General features: G+C 38.2%; 2 protein-coding genes across 3 annotated transcripts in view; one reads left to right on the forward strand and one right to left on the reverse strand.

The window, feature by feature from the left end:
- Nucleotides 1-9,344: 9,344 nt before the first annotated feature.
- On the reverse strand, nt 9,345-11,710 carry LOC137615340 (uncharacterized). Of its 2 annotated transcripts, XM_068345142.1 has the most exons (3): nt 11,558-11,710; nt 11,337-11,459; nt 9,345-11,120 (listed from the first exon to the last, which is right to left on the reverse strand). In XM_068345142.1, the coding sequence occupies exons 1-3, from the start codon at nt 11,664-11,666 to the stop codon at nt 9,754-9,756; spliced, it is 1,599 nt and encodes a 532-aa protein (XP_068201243.1). In that variant the 5' UTR covers nt 11,667-11,710; the 3' UTR covers nt 9,345-9,753. The 2 variants fall into 2 exon arrangements, with proteins under 2 accessions (XP_068201243.1, XP_068201242.1); XM_068345141.1 differs by having other exon boundaries at nt 9,345-11,459.
- An 8,141-nt stretch (nt 11,711-19,851) lies between these two features.
- The window catches only part of LOC137615341 (uncharacterized), a 64,832-nt gene continuing 62,826 nt past the window's right edge, over nt 19,852-21,857 (forward strand). Inside the window, exon 1 of the mRNA XM_068345143.1 lies at nt 19,852-19,948. The gene's annotated coding sequence lies outside the window, so the exon portion shown is untranslated. The remainder of the gene's footprint in view (nt 19,949-21,857) is intronic.

Here is a 21,857-nt window from a genome sequence, read left to right on the forward strand (position 1 = left end):
TCCCAATGGAGGACCCGTCCAAGGATTTCCTTGCATAACCCTTGAGGTAGTGGGCAGTAAAGTTTGACTGGTGCGACCAAGTACCTGTCTGTAGGATCTGCCTCACCGCCATGTTTCTCTCAAAGGGCAAGGGGGTGCTCAGACCCCTGATGTCATGGGTCCGGGGAGTGCCTGGCACTGCCATTTTATCCTCTTCATAGGTTCTAGCGATGCCTTGTCTCAGCCAGCAGGAAATGGTGTTCTCGGGAACTTGCTTCCTATTAACACCTGTGGAAACGAAGAGGTTCCTGATACCTGGTCGGAGTGAGAGAAGTCGAATGACAAACCATGTATCTTTCCCACTCTCTTATCGGACGCCAAGGCCAGCAAGAAGACGGCCTTGAGGGTGAGATCTTTGTTCACGATATCTTTCAAGTGTTCAAAGTGGGAGCGACACATCATCTTCCGGACCTTGCCTAAATCCAACTGGGGCACCTTTCCCGCCTGAGGGGGGTAAGACTGCTCGAAGCTTTGACAAGCATCGCTATGTGTCTCGAGGCCCCCAGGACGATGCCCTTCCGGAGGAAGACTTGGCCTAAGGCAGCCCGAACCCCTTTTTATGGCTGGGATTGACCTCTCCACTTTGTCCTTGAGAAACACCAGAAAAACTGCCATGTCTGGGACAGAGGCCTTAAGAGGTCTAACGTACCTCTCAGCGCACCACTTCGCGACGGAGGTCCATTTTGTTTGGAAGACCGCGGGTGGCGACTTCTTAGGAATAGAGACATTCTCTTAGCCGTGGAGGAAGAATATCTTTCTTTCTTCAGGAGCAGCTCTTAGTCTTCAGTCGTGAAGACGTAGGGAGAGAGGCCTGCCGAGGAGCTTGAGAAAGTGAGGCCGGTGCAGAAGGTCTGACCTGACGGACAGAGGCCACGGCGGTTGACTCGATAGGTCTTTTAGGTCCGCGAACCACTCTCCCTGTCTAGCCACCAGGGCGCTACCAAAGTCATCTGTAGGTTTCGAGCCACCTTTATTCTGCTGAGCACTTGTCTTATCATATATAGAATAGGAGAAACCTTAAGGTAGCAGGATATGTGTAAAAGACTGGTAAGATATTCGAGTTGCACATGGAAGCCAATGTCTGAATGTACGAAGTTTTAATTGTTGAACCGGAATTTCTTTTGCTGAAGTGGTGTATGGGTGTTGAATATAAATGCAAGCAAAGCACATTAAAGTTATTAAGATAAATTGTTTGCATAGTTTATATGGTATAAGAAGATATGGTAGCATAAGAATTGTAAATATATACATGGAATTTGAGTTATAAAATAATTCGACTGGGGGAAAATCAAGTTGTTACTATGGAGTTAAAGGTAAAATGAGATTGGACACTAAGATAGTAGAAAGCAGGTGGAAATGGAGATAATACAAAAAAACTAAAACTGGTTACATTTAGGAATCAAAGGGACTCTGTAGCGATGGTATTTTGGAAGTCAAACGCTCTTAATCTCAAACAAACTGTGTTCAAACAAAGTTTTATATAATTTGCTGTCTCTAAAATGAATAAATTTTAGGTTGAACAGTTGCGACGTGCTGGAATGTGTATGGTCAAGTGCATATCACCAGAGGCATAATGTCCCTCTGACAAAATTATCTACAGTATTCTAAACAAAGTTTAGGTGTAGCTGTCTCACAAAGCACACCCACAATACCAAGTTCATAAGTTTCTAAATTCATATTGTTTTTGTGTTTTTGCTATAAATATACACAAAATGGGACTTAAAATGGATAATGATAGCGATAAGTCAAAATGAAAAGTTGTGAGAACCATGACAGGATCTACATAAGAAACCATTTTAAAGACAGAAATTGATGTATGCGTATTTGATTTAGCCACACAGGATGATCTGGCCATACTGAAAAAGACAGAAGTCAATAAAATAGCTGATGTAGTCAAAGGAGTAACAGCCTTGGCAAAACAAAATCCTAAGGCAATCAAAAAGGGAGATGAATTGTTACTGATTGAGATAAATGATAAACAGTTAGCAAGTGACAGTATACAGTACCTGACGACATAAAAGGTGAGAAGCCATAAGCAGATACCACTGACAATGCCCTTGAAACAAGAACTTATTTAGCAGGTGAAGGTTTCAAGGCTGGTTCAAGAAATTTAAGAGAAGTGGCATACATGATATAATAAGGAATGGGAAAGTTAGTTCAAACAAAGTAGCTGCCACGAATTATGTTGCAGAATTTGTATTTTTTTTATTTTAAAACAATTATTAGACCAATGTTTTCAAACTCCAACAGATGGGAGTAGGTGGGTATTTCTTAGCATCATTATTGAATTTCTAAATAACAGATTGTAGAGTTCTTATTAATGAACATCATAGTGAGTATAGGAATGTGATATAGGTTTGTTTCTTAGCGAAGATTAGTGTTCGTGGCCCATTACTTTCCATACTATATACTCATGTGTTTGGCCTAGAAAACAAGCTTGTTGTATATGCATATGATGGCTACTCTCTGCATCAAAACCATCCCCTGAATGTAGATCTGGGGTTGCTGAATCCCTTAATAGAGATAAGCTAAAATTAATGCATTGTGCAAATATGGGGCATGATGTTGAACCCTAACAAAATTAAACGTATGATTGTAAGTGAGAACAGTGTCTCAACATCCACTCCTCGGCATTGATAATGTTTTTCTAACTATACAGTATACAGTATAATTCCTTTAAAATTTTAGGTGTGATTCTTGATTGTAAAATTACTTTTGAGAAGCACTCAGTCTGTTTCTTCTTCACTTGCACAAAAATTTAGCTTCTCTAGTTTTAAGATTTTTTATGATCAATCTGTTCTGAAATGTTTCAAATCTTTCATTCTGCCTTGTTCCAAGTACTGTATTGTTCTCCTGTCTAGTCTTCAACTGTTGTCGCTCATCTTAATTTGCTGGCTAAATACTTATGTTCTATTAAATATCTTATTCTTGGATATTAATCTCTGGCACAGTCATTCAGTTAGTACTTCATGCATGTCGCATAAGATTTTTCATAATTCTGACCATCATATGCATTCAGATCTTTCCATATTGTACCATCCTGTACATAGTACTAGATATATAGTTAGTTCTAAAAGTCTTTTCTTCTCCTTCAGAAGGCACAATACTAAACAGCATTCTAAAATTTATTCAAGCAGTGATCAGATAGTGGAATGACCTTCCTTACAGGGCAGTTAAATCTATGGAACTTTATAAGTTCACCTAGTAGTGAATGTTTTAGGTTGAACCGGATGACATGAGTCTCTCTTCACATTTTATATTTGACATATCTATTCTGACATTGTTACAGACCTTAAGATCATTTATATACTTTATTAATTACTATTCATATAGTTTATTTATTTCCTTATTTTCTTTCCTCACTGGGCTATTTTTCCCTGTTTGAGTCCTCGCACTTAAAGCATCCTACTTTGCCAACTATGGTTATAGTTTAGCTACTAATAACAATAACAAATATACTGTAGAGTATACTGTATATGTATGTATATATATAGTACTGCCTGCCATTTCCACGATTCGATCGCGAAATGGTGGCAACCTGTCATCCTTATCTCACATGTGGTTATGGAGGAGAGTTCAGTTGGCGCATCAGATTAGATAAGCGTATGGGTCGTGGTGTGCGTGTAGCAACTTGACTTACCCTTCTTTTGTGGATCTATAGGTGCAGGGCTAAGTTTACATTTGCATTTGTGCAAAATTACCAAAAATGTTATTTTTATTACTAAAATAAATTTTTGAATATACTTACCCGATGATCATGTAGCTGTCAACTCTGTTGCCCGACAGAAATCTACGGTCGGGATACGCCAGCGATCGCTATACAGGTGGGGGTGTACACAACAGCGCCATCTGTGGTCAGGTACTCCAGTACTTCTTGTCAACAAGACCTCAATTTTCTCCTCGGTCCACTGGTTCTCTATGGGGAGGAAGGGCGGGTCATTTAAATCATGATCATCGGGTAAGTATATTCAAAAATTTATTTTAGTAATAAAAATAACATTTTTCAATATTAAACTTACCCGATGATCATGTAGCTGATTCACACCCAGGGTGGTGGGTGGAGACCAGTATACATGTTAACAAAGAAGCTAAGTATCCCGTATTTCATTTTTATTAGTTATTCAAAATAACAATAAAAAATAAATAAGTACCTGGTAAGGAAGTCGACTTGAACCATTACTCTGCCTTTAATAAGTACGTCTTCCTTACTGAGCGTAGCGGTCCTCTTAGGATGCTGAACGACTCTTAGGTGGCTAAAGTATAAAGGGCTGCAACCCATACTAAAGGACCTCATCACAACCTTTAACCTCGGCGCTTCTCAAGAAAGAATTGACCACCCGCCAAATCAACAAGGATGTGGAAGGCTTCTTAGCCGACCGTACAACCCATAAAAAGTATTCAAGAGAAAGGTTAAAAAGGTTATGGGATTATGGGAATGTAGTGGCTGAGCCCCCACCTACTACTGCATTCGTTGCTACGAATGGTCCCAGAGTGTAGCAGTTCTCGTAAAGAGACTGGACATCTTTGAGATAGAATGATGCGAACACTGACTTGCTTCTCCAATAGGTTGCATCCATAACACTCTGCAGAGAACGGTTCTGTTTGAAGGCCACTGAAGTAGCCACAGCTCTCACTTCATGTGTCCTTACCTTCAGCAAAGCAAGGTCTTCTTCCTTCAGATGAGAATGTGCTTCCCTAATCAGAAGCCTGATTTAGTAAGAAACTGAGTTCTTAGACATGGAAGAGAAGGCTTCTTGATAGCACACCAAAAGGCTTCTGATTGTCCTCGTAAAGGTTATGACCTTTTTAGATAGTACCTAAGAGCTCTAACTGGGCAAAGTACTCTCTCCAGTTCGTTCCCCACCAAGTTGGACAGGCTTGGGATCTCGAACGACTTAGGCCAAGGACGTGAAGGAAGCTCGTTTAGCAAAAACCGAGCTGCAAGGAACATGTAGCCGTTTCAGATGTGAAAACTATGTTCCTGCTGAAGGCGTGGATCTCACTTACTCTTTTAGCTGTTGCCAAGCACACGAGGAAAAGAGTTTTTAATGTGAGGTCCTTAAAAGAGGCTGATTGGAGAGGTTCAAATCTTGATGACATAAGGAACCTTAGGACCACGTCTAGATTCCAGCCTGGAGTGGATAACCGACGTTCCTTTGAGGTCTCAAAAGACCTAAGGAGGTCCTGTAGATCTTTGTTGGTGGAAAGATCCAAGCCTCTGTGGCGGAAAACCGCTGCCAACATACTTCTGTAACCCTTGATCGTAGGAGCTGAAAGGGATCTTACGTTCCTTAGATGTAACAGGAAGTCAGCAATCTGGGTTACAGTGGTACTGGTTGAGGAAACTGCATTGGCCTTGTACCAGCTTCGGAAGACTTCCCATTTAGACTGATAGACTCTGAGAGTGGATGTCCTCCTTGCTCTGGCAATCGCTCTGGCTGCCTCCTTCGAAAAGCCTCTAGCTCTTGAGAGTCTTTCGATAGTCTGAAGGCAGTCAGACGAAGAGCGTGGAGGTTTGGGTGTACCTTCTTTACGTGAGGTTGACGTAGAAGGTCCACTCCTAGAGGAAGAGTCCTGGGAATGTCGACCAGCCATTGCAGTACCTCTATGAACCATTCTCTCGCGGGCCAGAGGGGAGCAACCAACGTCAGCCGTGTCCCTTTGCGAGAGGCGAACTTCTGAAGTACCCTGTTGACAATCTTGAACGGCGGGAATGCATACAGGTCGAGATGGGACCAATCCAGCAGAAAAGCATCCACGTGAACTGCTGCTGGGTCTGGAATCGGAGAACAATACAACGGGAGCCTCTAGGTTATCGAGGTAGCGAACAGATCTATGGTTGGCTGACCCCACAGGGCCCAAAGTCTGCTGCAAACATTCTTGTGAAGGGTCCACTCTGTGGGGATGACCTGACCCTTCCGGCTGAGGCGATCTGCCATGACATTCATATCGCCCTGAATGAACCTCGTTACCAGCGTGAGCTTTCGATCTTTTGACCAGATGAGGAGGTCCCTTGCGATCTAGAACAACTTCCACGAATGAGTCCCTCCCTGCTTGGAGATGTAAGCCAAGGCTGTGGTGTTGTCGGAGTCCACCTCCACCACCTTGTTAAGCTGGAGGGACTTGAAGTTTATCAAGGCCAGATGAACCGCCAACAGCTCCTTGCAATTGATGTGAAGTGTCCTTTGCTCCTGATTCCATGTTCCCGAGCATTCCTGTCCGTCCAAAGTCGCACCCCAGCCCGTGTCTGATGCGTCCGAGAAGAGACGGCGGTCGGGTTTCTGAACAGCCAAAGGTAGACCTTCCTTGAGAAGAAAGCTGTTCTTTCACCACGTTAGAGTAGACCTCATCTCTTCGGAAACAGGAACTGAGACCGTCTCTAGCGTCATGTCCTTTATCCAGTGAGCAGCTAGATGATACTGAAGGGGGCGGAGGTGGAGTCTCCCTAACTCGATGAACAGGGCCAGCGATGAAAGTGTCCCTGTTAGACTCATCCACTACCTGACTGAGCATCGGTTCCTTCTCAGCATGCTCTGGATGCATTCTAGGGCTTGGTAGATCCTTGGGGCCGACGGAAAAGCCCGAAAAGCTCGACTCTGAAGCTCCATACCCAGGTAGACAATGGTCTGGGATGGGACGAGCTGGGACTCCTCTAAATTGACCAGGAGGCCCAGTTCCTTGGTCAGATCCATAGTCCATCTGAGATTCTCCAGACAGCGACGACTTGTGGGAGCTCTTAAAAGCCAGTCGTCTGACGGAGCCGGACACAAAATCATGGTACTGCTGCACAGTCTGTGAACTGTCAACCATGGGGAAGCGAGGAAGTACAGCGACAACCCGAAACTGTCTAGACTGTCTGGGTAGTACAGACAACTCCTTATCGGGTTGCTGAGGTTGCCGCACTGCGTCACAACAAGTCACCTCTGCTGGTTGTTGAACGTCTTCCCAGTGACACACTGACTCCGTAAACAAAAATCCTCTAACAAGGACTAAGCTTGGACTGCATGTCTTGCAACAAAGCTCAAGGTCTATGGGAGCAGGTGTGGCAACAGACGGGGTTAGCGACTGAAGCGGAACTATTACCCTCCCTGGAAGCATGTTATGCTTAAATAAAAGTCCATAGGAGGCTAAGCAGCTTAAGGCTCCTCTCCAAATGACAGAGTCCTCAAGGGAATATCAGAAGGAGGGAGAATAGCACTTTCTCATCTACAGGAACCATATCCGAGAAAAACTAAGTTCTCTCAGTGAGGGTTTCACTGGTGCAAAAGCAGCAGACCAGAAGGCAACGTTATGAAACTGCTTGACAGTCTTGTGAGTTGGCAACAACCAAAGATGTGTGATTGAGGAGCATGCGGTAAGGTATGCAGAGCATGCTGTAAGGTATGCAGAGCATGCTGTAAGGAATGCAGAGCATGCTGTAAGGAATGCAGAGCATGTTGTAAGGTATGCAGAGCATGCTGTAAGGAATGCAGAGCATGCTGTAAGGTATGCAGAGCATGCTGTATGCAGAGCATGCTGTAAGGTATGCAGAGCATGCTGTAAGGTATGCAGAGCATGCTGTAAGGTATGCAGAGCATGCTGTAAGGTATGCAGAGCATGCTGTAAGGTATGCAGAGCATGCTGTATGTAGAGCATGCTGTAAGGTATGCAGAGCATGTTGCATGGCATGCGGCTTATGCTGCAAGGGATGAGGCTCATGCTGCATGGTATGAGGCTCATGCTGCATGGGATGAGGCTCATGCTGCATGGGATGAGGCTCATGCCGCATGGGTTGAGGAGGATGCCGCATAGCATGAGGCTCCTGCCTCATGGGTTGAGGAGGTTGCCGCATAGCATGAGGCTCCTGCCTCACATGAGGCTCCTGCCTCATGGGTTGAGGAGGATGCCGCATAGCATGAGGCTCCTCTAATTAAATCAAATTAATTCCAAAAGCTTGCTAAGCTAATGATAAAGCTTCCTGAATAGCGAAGGCTAAACTCTAGAGCAAATACATCACCAAATCGTGAACAATAACTCCAGAATCAACAGCGTATCCAAGTAGGTCTTGCCGGTGGCACGACAGAGGAAAAATTGAGGTCTTGTTGACAAGAAGTACTGGAGTACCTGACCACAGATGGTGCTGTTGTGTACACCCCCACCTGTATAGCGATCGCTGGCGTATCCCGACCGTAGATTTCTGTCGGGCAACAGAGTTGACAGCTACATGATCATCGGGTAAGTTTAATATTGAAAATTGTAAATTAGAAGATGAAGATGACATCATGGAAGATGCCTTTAGGTTATCTGAAAAGAGAAAAGAAGTCTCCTTAGAAGAGCTAGTAGCTTCCTTCTGTGAGAAAGACCTTGTCTTGGGTCCTCTCAAAATAGGAAGGCCGGGCTCGCTTCGAGCACATAATGGAGACTAGCAGGATCCCTCCAGTACTGCAGTTTCAGTACCTGGAGAGATAAGTTGAACTACTTCCACTCGTTGCAGTATTTATGGTGGTGTTTTAGGGGAGATTTTCAACACTTTCACTGGAGATCCTACATGTAACTCGCAGAAATCTCCTTGATTTAAGATATCTGTAAGGAAAATATGTCATCAGAGAAGGTTTCTGCTTTTTACTCTCAAAAGAAGTAGATGGGGACCGATATTGTTCAGCCTTCCTACAACAGGCATTATATCTCTCCCATTGGGAAGGCAACCACTCCCTGTAAGAATCATAATTAGAGGAAGGGGTATAGCATTTACCTCAACAACTCGGGCATACAGGATATGAATCATCCTCTACCTGGCTCATGTATATATCACACAGATGTCCATCAAGGCTGTGCTCATACTGTACAGTACTACCTTGGGCAGCACTCATAATCACTTGCACTAAGTACAATCATAAAGCACAACGTAGAAGCAGTTGTAAACATGTCCATCAGCTAGGACAACCAGGAGATAAGTGGAGCTGTCTCACTGACTCAGCTGCTCCTTCCAAGCTTAGGTGGGATAGCTGGTCACTATACAATGCTACCTGAATCCAACAACTTCTTTCATTCTGGTTGTAACTACAGTAAATGACTTAGAGGAGGAAACCCATATAAATGATGAGGGTTTGTATTTGCATAAAAGCAACTATAAAATAATTAGCATATTGAAAGTGGCAGACTATATGTAATCTTTTCTACCAGAAGTTTAGAATAAATTACATTATATCATACAGTACATTTAATTTCTGTAATACTCTTTTCAAAGTATCTATTGTGAGAATTGAGGAAAAAGGGGGAGGACAGTTGTCTGCCAATGAAAGAAAACATAATGGTGTAAAAAATACTTTGTTTGGACATTACTGCTCTATTATTGTAGTATAATTATCATTATATTTTTGTGCAAATACAATACAGGACAATAAATCTTTATAATCCTTACATTTATCAATATTGTAGATAAAAATGTCTTCCATGTTATCAAACATTCAGTATACTTAAGTTATAGTCTCCTTCAACAGTGTAATAATACCCTTATGAGTTTAAATTAATTGCAGCACCCAATCTAAAATTTATCAATGAAAAAAGCAGGGTGACAAGCGAACTTGTACAATAAAAGCTTATAACAAAAATACAGTATGTACAAAAATATTTCACTGTACAACAACATATGCCGTATAAAATAGTTGATGAACCTGACAGGTACTGTAATAATGACAGTGGATTACTATTATTTTCACTTTACATAAATAATATTCAATTATCCAAGTCATCCACAGTCACTGCCCCTCTTTCTGTGCCCAAAATCCATGGTCTTTCATTCCAAAACTTGTCATTTATAATATCATCATGGGAAGTAATAATTTCTGAAGCACTAATGTTTGGCTCTAAACCTGAAAATGAAACCTCAATGTCGGGTGACTGGTTACTTCTGTACATCACAGTTCCTTTCCTATAAATAGCATCTTCCTGATTATAATCACAATTAAATTCACTTAGAAGAATCTGCTTTTTATCTTTGGAAAATGTACCTGATAATTTTTTTTCTGCTTCTTTAGGTGACAAGTTACCTTTCTGAATTAGAGTCCAGAAACAAAGGTTATACATGTTATTAATGTGACAATCCGCTTGACGCCAACTGAGACAATCACGTAGGCACGAATTATTTGGATATAATATAACACGAGCATCAAATGCAGGGGGATACAGAAGTGCAGTGTCCTTGAAAAATCTACTCCACTGATGCACATAAGTAGCAGCAAAAAGGCTTACAATGCAAGACATTATCTTATTGGCATTACGTGCCATCATTTTTGAGTACCTGTCAATTACAAAAGTATATTCATCACTTTGACCGTAAGACAACACAACATTAGAGTACTCCTTCATAACAGTTAGAGCAGCATAATTCATTAAACTGATTGATCGAAGGTCGTTGGGCTTCATAAAATTATGCTTTTCTGAAAACTTATGGAAACCTTTGCCATCTATTCTAACAACAATCCATGCATGAGGTAACAATTTTGTTTCCTTTTCCAAATCTTTCAAGTAATGGGTTTTTCCCGTATTTTTTGTGTCTTGCCCGAGTGGAAAAACTTCTTCCCAAAATGAGTCTTTCACAAAGTCAGTATTCAATACTGAAATCTGGCTTTGATTACGTTGTGTGAGTGAACCATCCGGAGTCCTGACTTGAACAGGCACCACCATTCGAATGATAGTAGAGCCTTTTTTGTACACAGCTTCTTCCTTGTTATAATTTAAGTTGCATTTTGAAAACAATATTTCATTTTTTGCACCTTCACTTTTACCTTTCAAAACGCCAGCAGCTTCGTCAACACTGAACCCTGAAATCTTAACCAATGACCACAGAACAGTTTCATACAGATTTCTGTAATGACACGTAAGCTGATGCTGTGTCATATAATCTCTTAATCCCTGATCACTTGGAAATAAATAAACAGTTCCCTCAACTATTGGCACAAAATTCAAAGATATTGATTTAAAATACCTGGGCCAAAGATCAACAAATGAAGCTGATGTAAGACTGCACAAGTTGGTTAACAGTTTTGGACTTCTTCTCCTGTAAAGGGTTGTGCTCTTAGAAAAAACAAAACTCCATTCATCTGCAAAGGTATAACAAAGTTGCAGCTCTTTAAACTCTTCCATGACACACTTAGCACAGTCCTCCATTAACTGAATCAGACGTTTGTCATTTGGACGCTCAAGATTATAATCTTTGATAAACTGCTGACTATTAGAGTTTTTCAGAGCAATTACTATCCAGTGTCCTGGATCTAATCTGTCCTCGGTCTCAAAAGACTTCACATACTCAAACTTACTTTTGGCCATTTTACAGGATGTCTGAAATGACCTCAGGCATTCAGATGGTTTTATAATTGGATCGATGAACCTTTTCTTAACTTGAAATATTCTTCTATAAATATAACTCATAAGATGGAAACCTGCAAGAAGAAAATTTAAGATTGATAAAAATTTTCAGTCAAAATAATGTACACGTAAAAGAATAAAATGATATGAATATTGCTAAGGTCACACTAACCTCCTGGATTGTCCCGGACTGTATGGAAATCTTGACAGTCCTTCACAGTATGGGAATGTCTGTGATTGTCCAGAATGTCACCAGGGATGTTTTTGCATGTAAAATACATCCGCGGAGAACCTAGACGTCCGGGACAGTCTGGGTCATTTAAGTGATCCAGGGAATAAATAAATAGTAAATAATAAGAAATAATCATCATCATCATAATACAGTGTAATAAGAAATATAGACAATCTTTTCCGAAATTATGTTTTAAATTTCATTTATAATAAGAAAAAAGATGAAAGAAATGCCAACAATAGAAATAAAATAAATATATTAAAAACAACAAAATAAACTGAAAAGTAGTACTATATATGTAGAAATTAAATGATGAATAAAGGGATAGTATAAAACAATAATAATAAAATAAATAACGGTAATATATCATAGTAACTGACAAATGGAGATTATGCAACCGACACAAACATGCACATACATACACGTAATAAATAAAATACTCTACCATACATAATAAACAAAACACTATTTGTTTGCTTCTTATGATATAATTTTATCTGTTTTGTTTCTTGTATTCTTTTGCCTCCAATACCTACCATTATATACTAAGTAATATTTACCAGTTTTATCTTGTGATATATATATATATATATATATATATATATATATATATATATATATATATATATATATATATATATATATATATATATACACACACATCTATATACACACATTCATCTTCTCTCAAAGGGTTAACACTGCACTGTAATTGTTCAGTGGCCACTTTCCTCTTGGTAAGGGTAGAAGAGACTCTTTAGCTATGGTAGGCAACTCTTCTATGAGGACACTCCAAAATCAAACCATTGTTCTCTAGTCTTGGGTAGTGCCAAATCCTCTGTACCATGGTCTTCCACTGTCTTGGGTTACAGTTCTCTTGCTTAAGGGTACACTCGGGCACGCTATTCTATCCTATTTCTCTTCCTCTTGTTTTGTTAAAGTTTTTTACAGTTTATATAGGAAATATTTATTTTGATGTTACTCTTAAGATATTTTATTTTTCCTTGTTTCCTTTCCTCACTGGGCTATTTTCCCTGTTGGAACCCCTGGGCTTAGCATTCTGCTTTTCCAACTAGGGTTGTAGCTTAGCAAGTAATAATAATAATAATAATAATAATAATAATAATAATAATAATAATAATAATACTAATAATATTAATATATACACACTTATGCGTATATATATATATATATATATATATATATATATATATATATATATATATATATATATATATATATTAACTATTTTAAAAATTACAGCAATATGCAATTATACAAAATAAATAGTCCTAAAAATGTGAAAAGATTGGATTTCCATTGCTTTCCTAATATATTTCCATAACAGATATTGGACTAATTATGGATTACAAACACTGAAACAATATTATAAAACAATGTTACATATGTAATGTAATTACACCATATGTAATTACATCATATGAAGGTCTGAATATGCCTGGATAAAAATTTGAAGCAGCCAGTAAATGGTTTAAATCCGCCATGGTCCTAGTAAGGCTGTAACCAAACAGGGATGTATTCTAACTTAACATAGGGGCCAGGTCTCCCACCTGGAGCCTTTATACTGTATTTGGTTGGGATGGACCCGGTCAGTTATTAAAATGCAGGTGAATATTTACCATAGCACAATAATACTAATGAATAAAATAATTGTTCCCGGTGTATTTGGGTATCTTGAACTGTTTTGATGCAAGTAATTGGGGGAAATTCATATTTTTCAGATTCTAGACATTTTAATATTACAAAAGTTACAACTGAAAAATCACATTTTAAAAGGAATACAAACACAAGAACGCCACCTAACCTGAGGTTCTCCACTTAACCTAACCTAACCTAACCTAGGAGATGGATCCTTAGCTACTTACCTATCAGCAACTCCTCGTGTTTAGAGAGTCGTATCGTTAGCTTACCCTAAGACTAAATTTCAACCCTGTGTTTGCTTCCCAATCAGCAAGGTGGCATAAAATCAAATTTTGTAAACCATAAAACTAACTTCATATTACTGTATTTCAAACAAAGATCTATAACATTTTCCACATAAAGAAAATTAATTTGACAAGTACCTGTAATAAGGAAGTGTATAGGAAAACTGGTTTGACAAGTAATAATAAAGTCTACGCCTGTCCCAACCAACTACATACAGCCCATTCTCCTTAACCCCTCCCTCTCTACCATGGTTTAAAAATCACTACTGATGAGAAAAATTGAACCCAATAACCCTGAATTTTAATAACTTGAAATCCTGTTTTGACAGAATTGGAAAGACCAGTTACTTTGGCAGCGATTGATCAGTAAAGTCATTAAAACATCTTAATCCTCCTTTGGCTATTGACACTACAATACTGATTATCACAATCTCTACTGTTGTGTCAGGAAAATAACTTTATTCATAAGCACACATACTACAATCCATAATATGCATATGGAGCCTTTGTATATCAGCAGCCAGTTCCTCCTGCGTGCATAAAAAATGGACACCAACTAACCTAACCAACAAGCTGAGTCCTTACCTACTTACATAAAAGGGGGGGGGGTGTAATGCCACCCTGTGACCCCCCCTTACATTGCCGTATTCTTAGACAGTCGTCAGCATGCACACAGGTGGCTGCTATGATACATACACCTCTTGCATACTTCTGTTCTATTAATGAGTACCCTACCGACTCATTGCCATGGGGTCATGAGTCTATTCATTGCCATGGGGTCATGAGTTGACTCATTGCCATGGGGGTCATGAGTCAACTCATTGCCATGGGGTCATGAGTCGTCCGAGAAATGTTTCGTAATCAATATGAATTTTACACATGAACCATGTCCTTGTTATTCATTGCTTACCCTATCTGCATTTATATCTTATTCATACTTGTTCAATTCATTCATTTATAGCATTCCCTTAATTGCATCACAGTTTTCCACTAGCTCCATTCATGATTGCTATGCATAGGGGCCATATGAGGCAGCAGAAATAGTAAGAGGTGAGAAAGTCATAAAATAAATATGTTTCACGTATTTGGAGAAGAAAATAAAGTCTAAAATAAAAGTTTAAAATACTATATTACATTACCAAACTATCCTTTTTCCCCGTTAAAAGTTGCTTAATTAACATTTGTTTTGTTTATCAAGTCTTGCAGATCAGATCAGATTCATGTTGAGGCATTGCCTTTGCAACGGCGCCTCTGTGTCTTTTAGTTGTGTGTTCCTTATTTTCACTCTTATTTCTCTTTTCATCCACATTTGTTGTAGTACACTTTTCTTATTTTCAATATTTTCTTCACAAAAAATAAGAAATTTTCCAACTGTTTGTGCACTATCTTCTTCGTATGGTTGTTGGAGCTCAATTGTTTTTTATTCTTATATCACTATACTGTGGACAAAATAACATGAAGTGGTTAGCATTTTCTTCTACATCACAGAATACACAGTTTATATTTCCATCTTGGTGTTTGTTTTTTTTTTTATTATATTCAAGCCCAATGTGTTTCTCCTTGCTCTGAATAATAAAATTGACGCAAATGTGTTGTCATATACTTCCTCCTCTTTGATTTCACTTTTCCAGTTTTTATACAGAATTACTCTCCTTGCACTCCATTTCACTCTTCCATTTGCTTGTGTCCCATTCTCTTGTTCTCTTCTTTATGTCCTCTTTCGTACATCTCTTGACTTCTCTCGTCACCATCCCACATTCTTCAGCATACTTCTTCACATGCATCCACCACTTCCTTTCTTTTTCTTCCACATCATTGACTATTGCTGTTAGTATGTCCTTTTCTCCCTTGTAAATGCGATTAAGGTACCTCATCTTTCCGTCCATTTGCCTCGTTTTCATAGCAGATACTCCTACATCCCCCCTCAAGGTCACAATTTCTGTATTCTTACACCCCCTAATATTCTTCTATACACTCCATTCTCAATTCTCTGCAACTTTTCTATTTCAGTTTCCATTAAGTTAATTACATTTGTTCAGCAACAAAATCATAGAAGTAAACCAATAAAAGTAGAAACAACAGAGACTCTTGTGAAACTATTTCTCACTCGAACCTTTTTTTGTAGTACCATCTACTTTGGATATAATTTTTCACATTCTTTATACCTTGATGTATAGATATGTACAAAGAAATATATATGCTCATAATTTTTTTTCCTTCTGATACTTATGGTATGGTTGGTGCTGCTGCATAAAATAAGCATGCTCTTCATAATATTGTATGCTGGTCAGTAAAGTAAAGAAAGCTAAAAATGTCATTCATTTCTCCACATTCTAATCATATTTTTCCTCTTTTTAATTTATCCCTGTAAGTAGTAGGTAGTAGGTTGGCCAGGGCACCAGCTATCCGTTGAGATACTACCACTAGAGAGCTAATGGGTTCTTTGACAGGCCAGATAGTACAACATTGGATCCTTCTCTCTGGTTACGGTTCATTTTCCAGTTACCTACACGTAAACCGAATAGTCTGGCCTATTCTTTGCAGATTCTACACTGTCCTCATACATCTGACAACACTGAGACTACCATACAATTCTTTTTCACCCAAGGGGTTGACTACTGCTCTGTAATTATTCTGTAGCTACTTTCCTCTTAGTAAGGGTAGAAGAGACTCTTTAGCTTTGGTAAGCAGCTTTTCTAGGAGAAGGACACTCCAAAATCAAACCATTGTTCTCTAGTCTTGGGTAGTGCCATAGCCTCTGTACCATGGTCTTCCACTGTCTTGGGTTAGAGTTCTCTTGCTTGAGGATACACTTGGGCACACTATTCTATCTAATATATCTTCCTTTCGTTTTGTTAAAGGTTTTATAGTTTATATAAGAAATATGTATTGCAATGTTATTACTCTTAAATTATTTTATTTTTCCTTGTTTCTTTTCCTCACTGGACTATTTTCCCTGCTGGGGTCCTTGGGTTTATAGCATCCTGCTTTTCTAACTACGGTTGTAGCTTAGCAATTAATAATAATAATAATAATAATAATAATAATAATAATAATAATGATAATAATAATAATTTAATTCTAGTGTGTTTAATCTACAGTAGCTCTCCTTATCAACCTTGTCTTTTCGGTATCATTGGGTAAGGTTACTTATTTATCTATTTGTTTATTACAGCATACTAATGATGTTTTCGTATTAATTTTGTTTACATTGTTTATAACCTTTCATCTGATTAGCTTTCACCCGTCTGATCTCATCTAGATCTCACATTTCCTTCAGTTTTCATATTTTTTTATACCGATCCTGTGTTTGTTGGTTTCAGATTGTCCAGAAATTGTCTCCGGACAGAAACCTGGTTTTTATTATTTAGAAAATATTCCTGTATTAGTTGAGTTTGTAACTATTGAGCAAATATTTCAGGCAAAATAATCTATACATGCATCTATCGAAGAGCAGAATAAAAATCTTACCCAATATTAGGGCATAGCATTCTGCAAACCTGGAGCATCAATATTGTCCAATTCTGTCTATTTTTTTTTTTTTTTTTTTTTTAACTCGAGTATAATACCAACTGATATTACCAGATGTGTACATGCCTATTGGTGTTGCTACATCCTTTTCCAATAAAACTTCCTTATCAAAACCCCATTATAAATTTTAATTATCATTGGGTTGCCCATATTTGCCAGTTGACATTTCCTATTAGAGTGAACTCTTTTCAAATGTTCTCTAAATCAGTTTCAACTGACACTTAAGGTATACAGTGCCGAGGCTTTTGTCTCGGCATTGGTGAAAAATCACACATGCCTTATTGTTTCGATTTGATCCACTTTGAATAATAGTTTCAGAATGATCCACTCCTGCGCATCAAAGTACTCCATGATTAACTCGTTTGAACGATTGTGTGCAGGGAGTACATTTTCTTCCAAAATGATTTGTTTAAACATTTTCAAAACTTTTTTATTTTTTTTACCCGTTCAGAGCCAAACCATAGGTGTTGCAATGCAGGTTAAGTACATTTAACACAATCAGTCGTATTAACAAAAGTTAGGTGACGTCAGATATAAGATCTTTATCGAATTCAGTCAAAGTTTAATTCTTAGAATCAAATACCATAATTTTCATCCAGCCAGATATTTAATTAGCGATAAGCAGAAAAACAAATAAACAGACATAGGCTGTCGGTAAATTGGGTTCCGAAATTTAGTGTAGATATTTTATTTTTTTATAAAAGATTCTTAAAGAACCTGTCCACATACAAAATACATCTGGTGCCTGAAGTTCGCTTAAGATATATCTATACAATTGAAGTACTTTACTTACTTTAATTACTGACTCAACTTAATTTCTTACTGTGTATTTTGTACTTTGATTGAATTATATCTTTTCGAAAGTTCCAATAAAATAGTTTACTTTGTCTCTATTTCATTTTCACCACATAAAAGCAACAACAATAACAAGTAGGCATATGTTAGCTCTTAAACACCACTTTCATTTTCTATATATATGATTGTTGTAAAAAAGTAGTCTTTTTAATTGACAAGTTTCTAATTTTCTTAAAGTTTTTCTAATATTTTGAATTCTTCCTTTTATAATAAACATTAGCTTCATTTCGAAGAATTACTTAATAAAACCTATCTTGATTAATTCCTTCCTTCTAGATTTAGATTTATTTATGTGGATCACAAACACAATTTAATTCGTAACATGTCTAACTTTGCTGGAAAATGATCTAATTTTTGAGCTTTATGGCATATCAAATATTGCTCATTATTATTATTATTATTATTATTATTATTATTATTATTATTATTATTATTATTATTATTATTATTATTATTATTATTAGCCAAGCTACAACCCTAGCTGGAAAAGCAAGATGCTATAAGCCCAAGGGCTCCAATAGGGAAAAATAGCCCAGTGAGAAAAGGAAATAAGGAAATAAATAAACGATGAGAACAAGTTAACAATAAATCATTCTAAAACAGTAACAGCGTCAAAACAGATATGTCCCATATAAACTATTAACATAAAAAAAAACAGATATGTCATATATAAACTATAAAAAGACTCATGTCAGCCTGGTCAACATAAAAACATTTGCTCCAACTTTGAACTTTTTAAGTTCAACTGATTCAACTACCCGATTAGGAAGATCATTCCACAACTTGGTAACAGCTGGAATAAAACTTCAAGAATACTGTTTAGTATTGAGCCTCATGATGGAGAAGGCCAGGCTATTAGAATTAACTGCCTGCCTAGTATTACGAACAGGATAGAATTGTATTTGATTGATCAGTTTCTGCAAAGTTTGTATCTGTGGTTGATTTTATTGTTATAGCTGCTTCATTATCATGCATAGGCCCTACACGAATAATGGCATTAATAAGTATTATTTTTTAAAAATTAGTATTCTATTACCAGCAGTTTCTCTTATTTAATTTTTAGGTTGGCCAGGGCCCTAGTCGCCCGTTGAGATACAACCGCTAGAGAATTATGGCATCCATTGACTGGCTAGACAGTACTACTGTACATTGGAGCCTTCTTTCTGGTTACGGTTTACTTTCCCTTCGCCTACACATACACCGATTAGTCTGGCATATTCTTTACAGATTCCCCTCTGTCCTCATACACCTGACAACACTGTGATTATCAAACAATTCTTCTTCGCCCAAGGAGTTAACTACTGCACTGTAATTGTCCAGTGGCTACGTTCTCTTGGTAAGGATAGAAGAGACTCTTTAGCTATGGTCAGCAGCTCTTCTAGGAGAAGGACACTCTAAAATCAAACCATTGTTCTCTATTCTTGGGTAGTGCCATAGCCTCTGTACCATGGTCTTTCACTATCTTGGGTTATAAATTTCTTTCTTGAGGGTACACTCGGGCATACTATTCTATCTTATTTCTCTTCCTCTGGCTTTGTTAAAAGTTTTTATAGTTTATTTAAGAAATATTTATTTCAATATTGTTACTGTTCGTAACATATTTTATTTTTCTTTGTTTCCTTTCCTCAATGGGTTATTTTCCCTGTTGGAGCCCCTGTGCTTTTAGCATTCTGCTTTTCCAACTACGGTTGTAGCCCAGCAAGTAATAATAATAATAATAATGATAATGATAATAATAATAATAATAATAATAATAATAATAATAATAATAATAATAATAATAATAATAATAATAATAATAATAATAATAATATTTGCCGAGTTTGTCCAAGTTCCAACCCTAAGTTTTCTTCTTTAGAGAAGAAGATCTCGTTTCCATTACGAGGATATTGTTTACAAATCTCTAGTGCCATCACAGGTGACAGGAGTTAAAGTTTTATTTGCTTTGGTGCGTTCCATGTTGTCAGATGAAATGTCATGATAATTAATATATATGAAGGTAATTATGCTTTGAATTATGTTTTTTTTTTTTTTTCTTCAAATGCTGCTTGAACAGGTGGTCCTATAGGCTTAGTATAAATTCGCCTCGGGGATCAAGAGCTTCCCAGTGAAGGTCGTATGATAGTTTTATTTTGCTGTAGGATTCATATACTTTAATTGGTAAATACGTATTTTAATTTTTAGAAAATACTCAAACCATGAAATTTTCTTACTTGGTATCTTGTGTTTTATCCGTTTTTAACCATGACCATTTTATTTTCTTTGTTTCCTTTCCTCACTGGGCTATTTTCCTTGTTGGGGCCCCTGGGCTTATAGCATCCTGCTTTTCCAATTAGGGTTGTAGCTTAGGAAGTAATAATGATAATAAACCACCCGTTCATGAGTTTTCCTGCCCTCCCCCCTTATGAAAACAATTACGGAGGATTACTTTGTAACCAGGGTTTGGGGGGAAAGTAAAAACGAGTGATTTGCAACAATAATACCCTTAAATGCATCATAAACTATGTAACTAACTGGAAAATATATATGGTTCATGTAAATGAGTTGAAATTTAAGTATATTTATCAATGATTCACATCTTGTCCCTCTAATAGCTTTTGCTCTGCCATGGCTCGCTATGCGGTATTATTGTACTGTATTACAGGGCAATGTAACCTAGGGAAAAACTACTTATTTTCTATGGAATAAATTCCCCTCTCTTTGAAAATGACACTCATTTCCGTCGCAAATGAATAGTTGCAGAAATATATATATATATTTTTGGGCTCGGCTATGTCGTCCTGATGGAAGGTTCCTTTAGGTAGCCTTTCTAAGGGATATTTGCTACAGTGATACTCCCAGAGAAATAAACCGAAGGTCTCCAGGATTCTAACTCCTGGCGCGAGTGTCCATAATAAAAATTAAGGATATTGCATAATATCAGGGGACGTATATTTTAGATACGACACATAGCAGTCTTCACCCCGAATAGATTTAACTCTTTGAGGGGGAAGAGTGGCGAAAGAAGGGGGTGCCGATCTAGGTACCCGGTGGACCTCCTATCCTCACTACTACCGGCCGCCATTCCTATACTTGTAGCCGATATGACTAAGTGTTCTCCTAATGTTATCCTGGTGTTATTGCAAGTTATTGGAATATTAATCATGCAATCTCCGACATCTTCATTCTTTGGAAAGTTGAGTATTAATTTGTTCCTACGTATAAATTTCGGCTCCCGTCTCACAGTTAAATTCCAATAATTTAAGTATGTTAGGTTGAGCATTGCCACGACCGGAGGCGACCATTTTTACGACTGCGGTCGCCATTACTATTGCATTTTATTTAGCTAGTAGGACGACTTTCCCGGTATTTAGCTATGATATTAGCTAGTTAGGCAAATTATACAAGTGAAGATTGTGCACACAAATAGATTATTATTCCTCATCCTAATATGTAACTTTACTTTTCGTATACGGTAGGGGCCCGGGTGGTAACAACCATGGCCTTGGTTCCTACTGAAGTTAGGCTAGCCTAACTCGTATGTGTATACGTTAGTAAAGTAATTCCCCATGTTTAACCTCGCCCTATCGTTCCTTATTAGTTCGGATGGGGACATACATCCTCTAGAATTTATGGATAAGGTTCAATTTATATTCTTTTTTAGAGGAAAGAGGCTAAACCCTTCTTCCCTCCCTGAGCCGCCGCCATTACAGGCGGCAACCGCCGGCTCTCCCCATCCCCGCCGAGTACTCTGGCTTTGGGGTTAGATGGTAATTCAGGGTGCCCTGTATTACAACCGACGATGTCGCCGGCAGGGGAATCTTTGTTCCTCTGCCGCCTACGACGTCATCGGCAAAGGAAGCCATGCTTCCTCAGTCCACTGACGAAGGTAGGCGGCATACTTGCCACCACCTTTCTCCCCAGTGAAC

Source organism: Palaemon carinicauda, chromosome 21 (genome assembly GCF_036898095.1).
Source record: "Palaemon carinicauda isolate YSFRI2023 chromosome 21, ASM3689809v2, whole genome shotgun sequence".
Classification (NCBI taxonomy): Eukaryota; Metazoa; Arthropoda; class Malacostraca; order Decapoda; family Palaemonidae; genus Palaemon; species Palaemon carinicauda.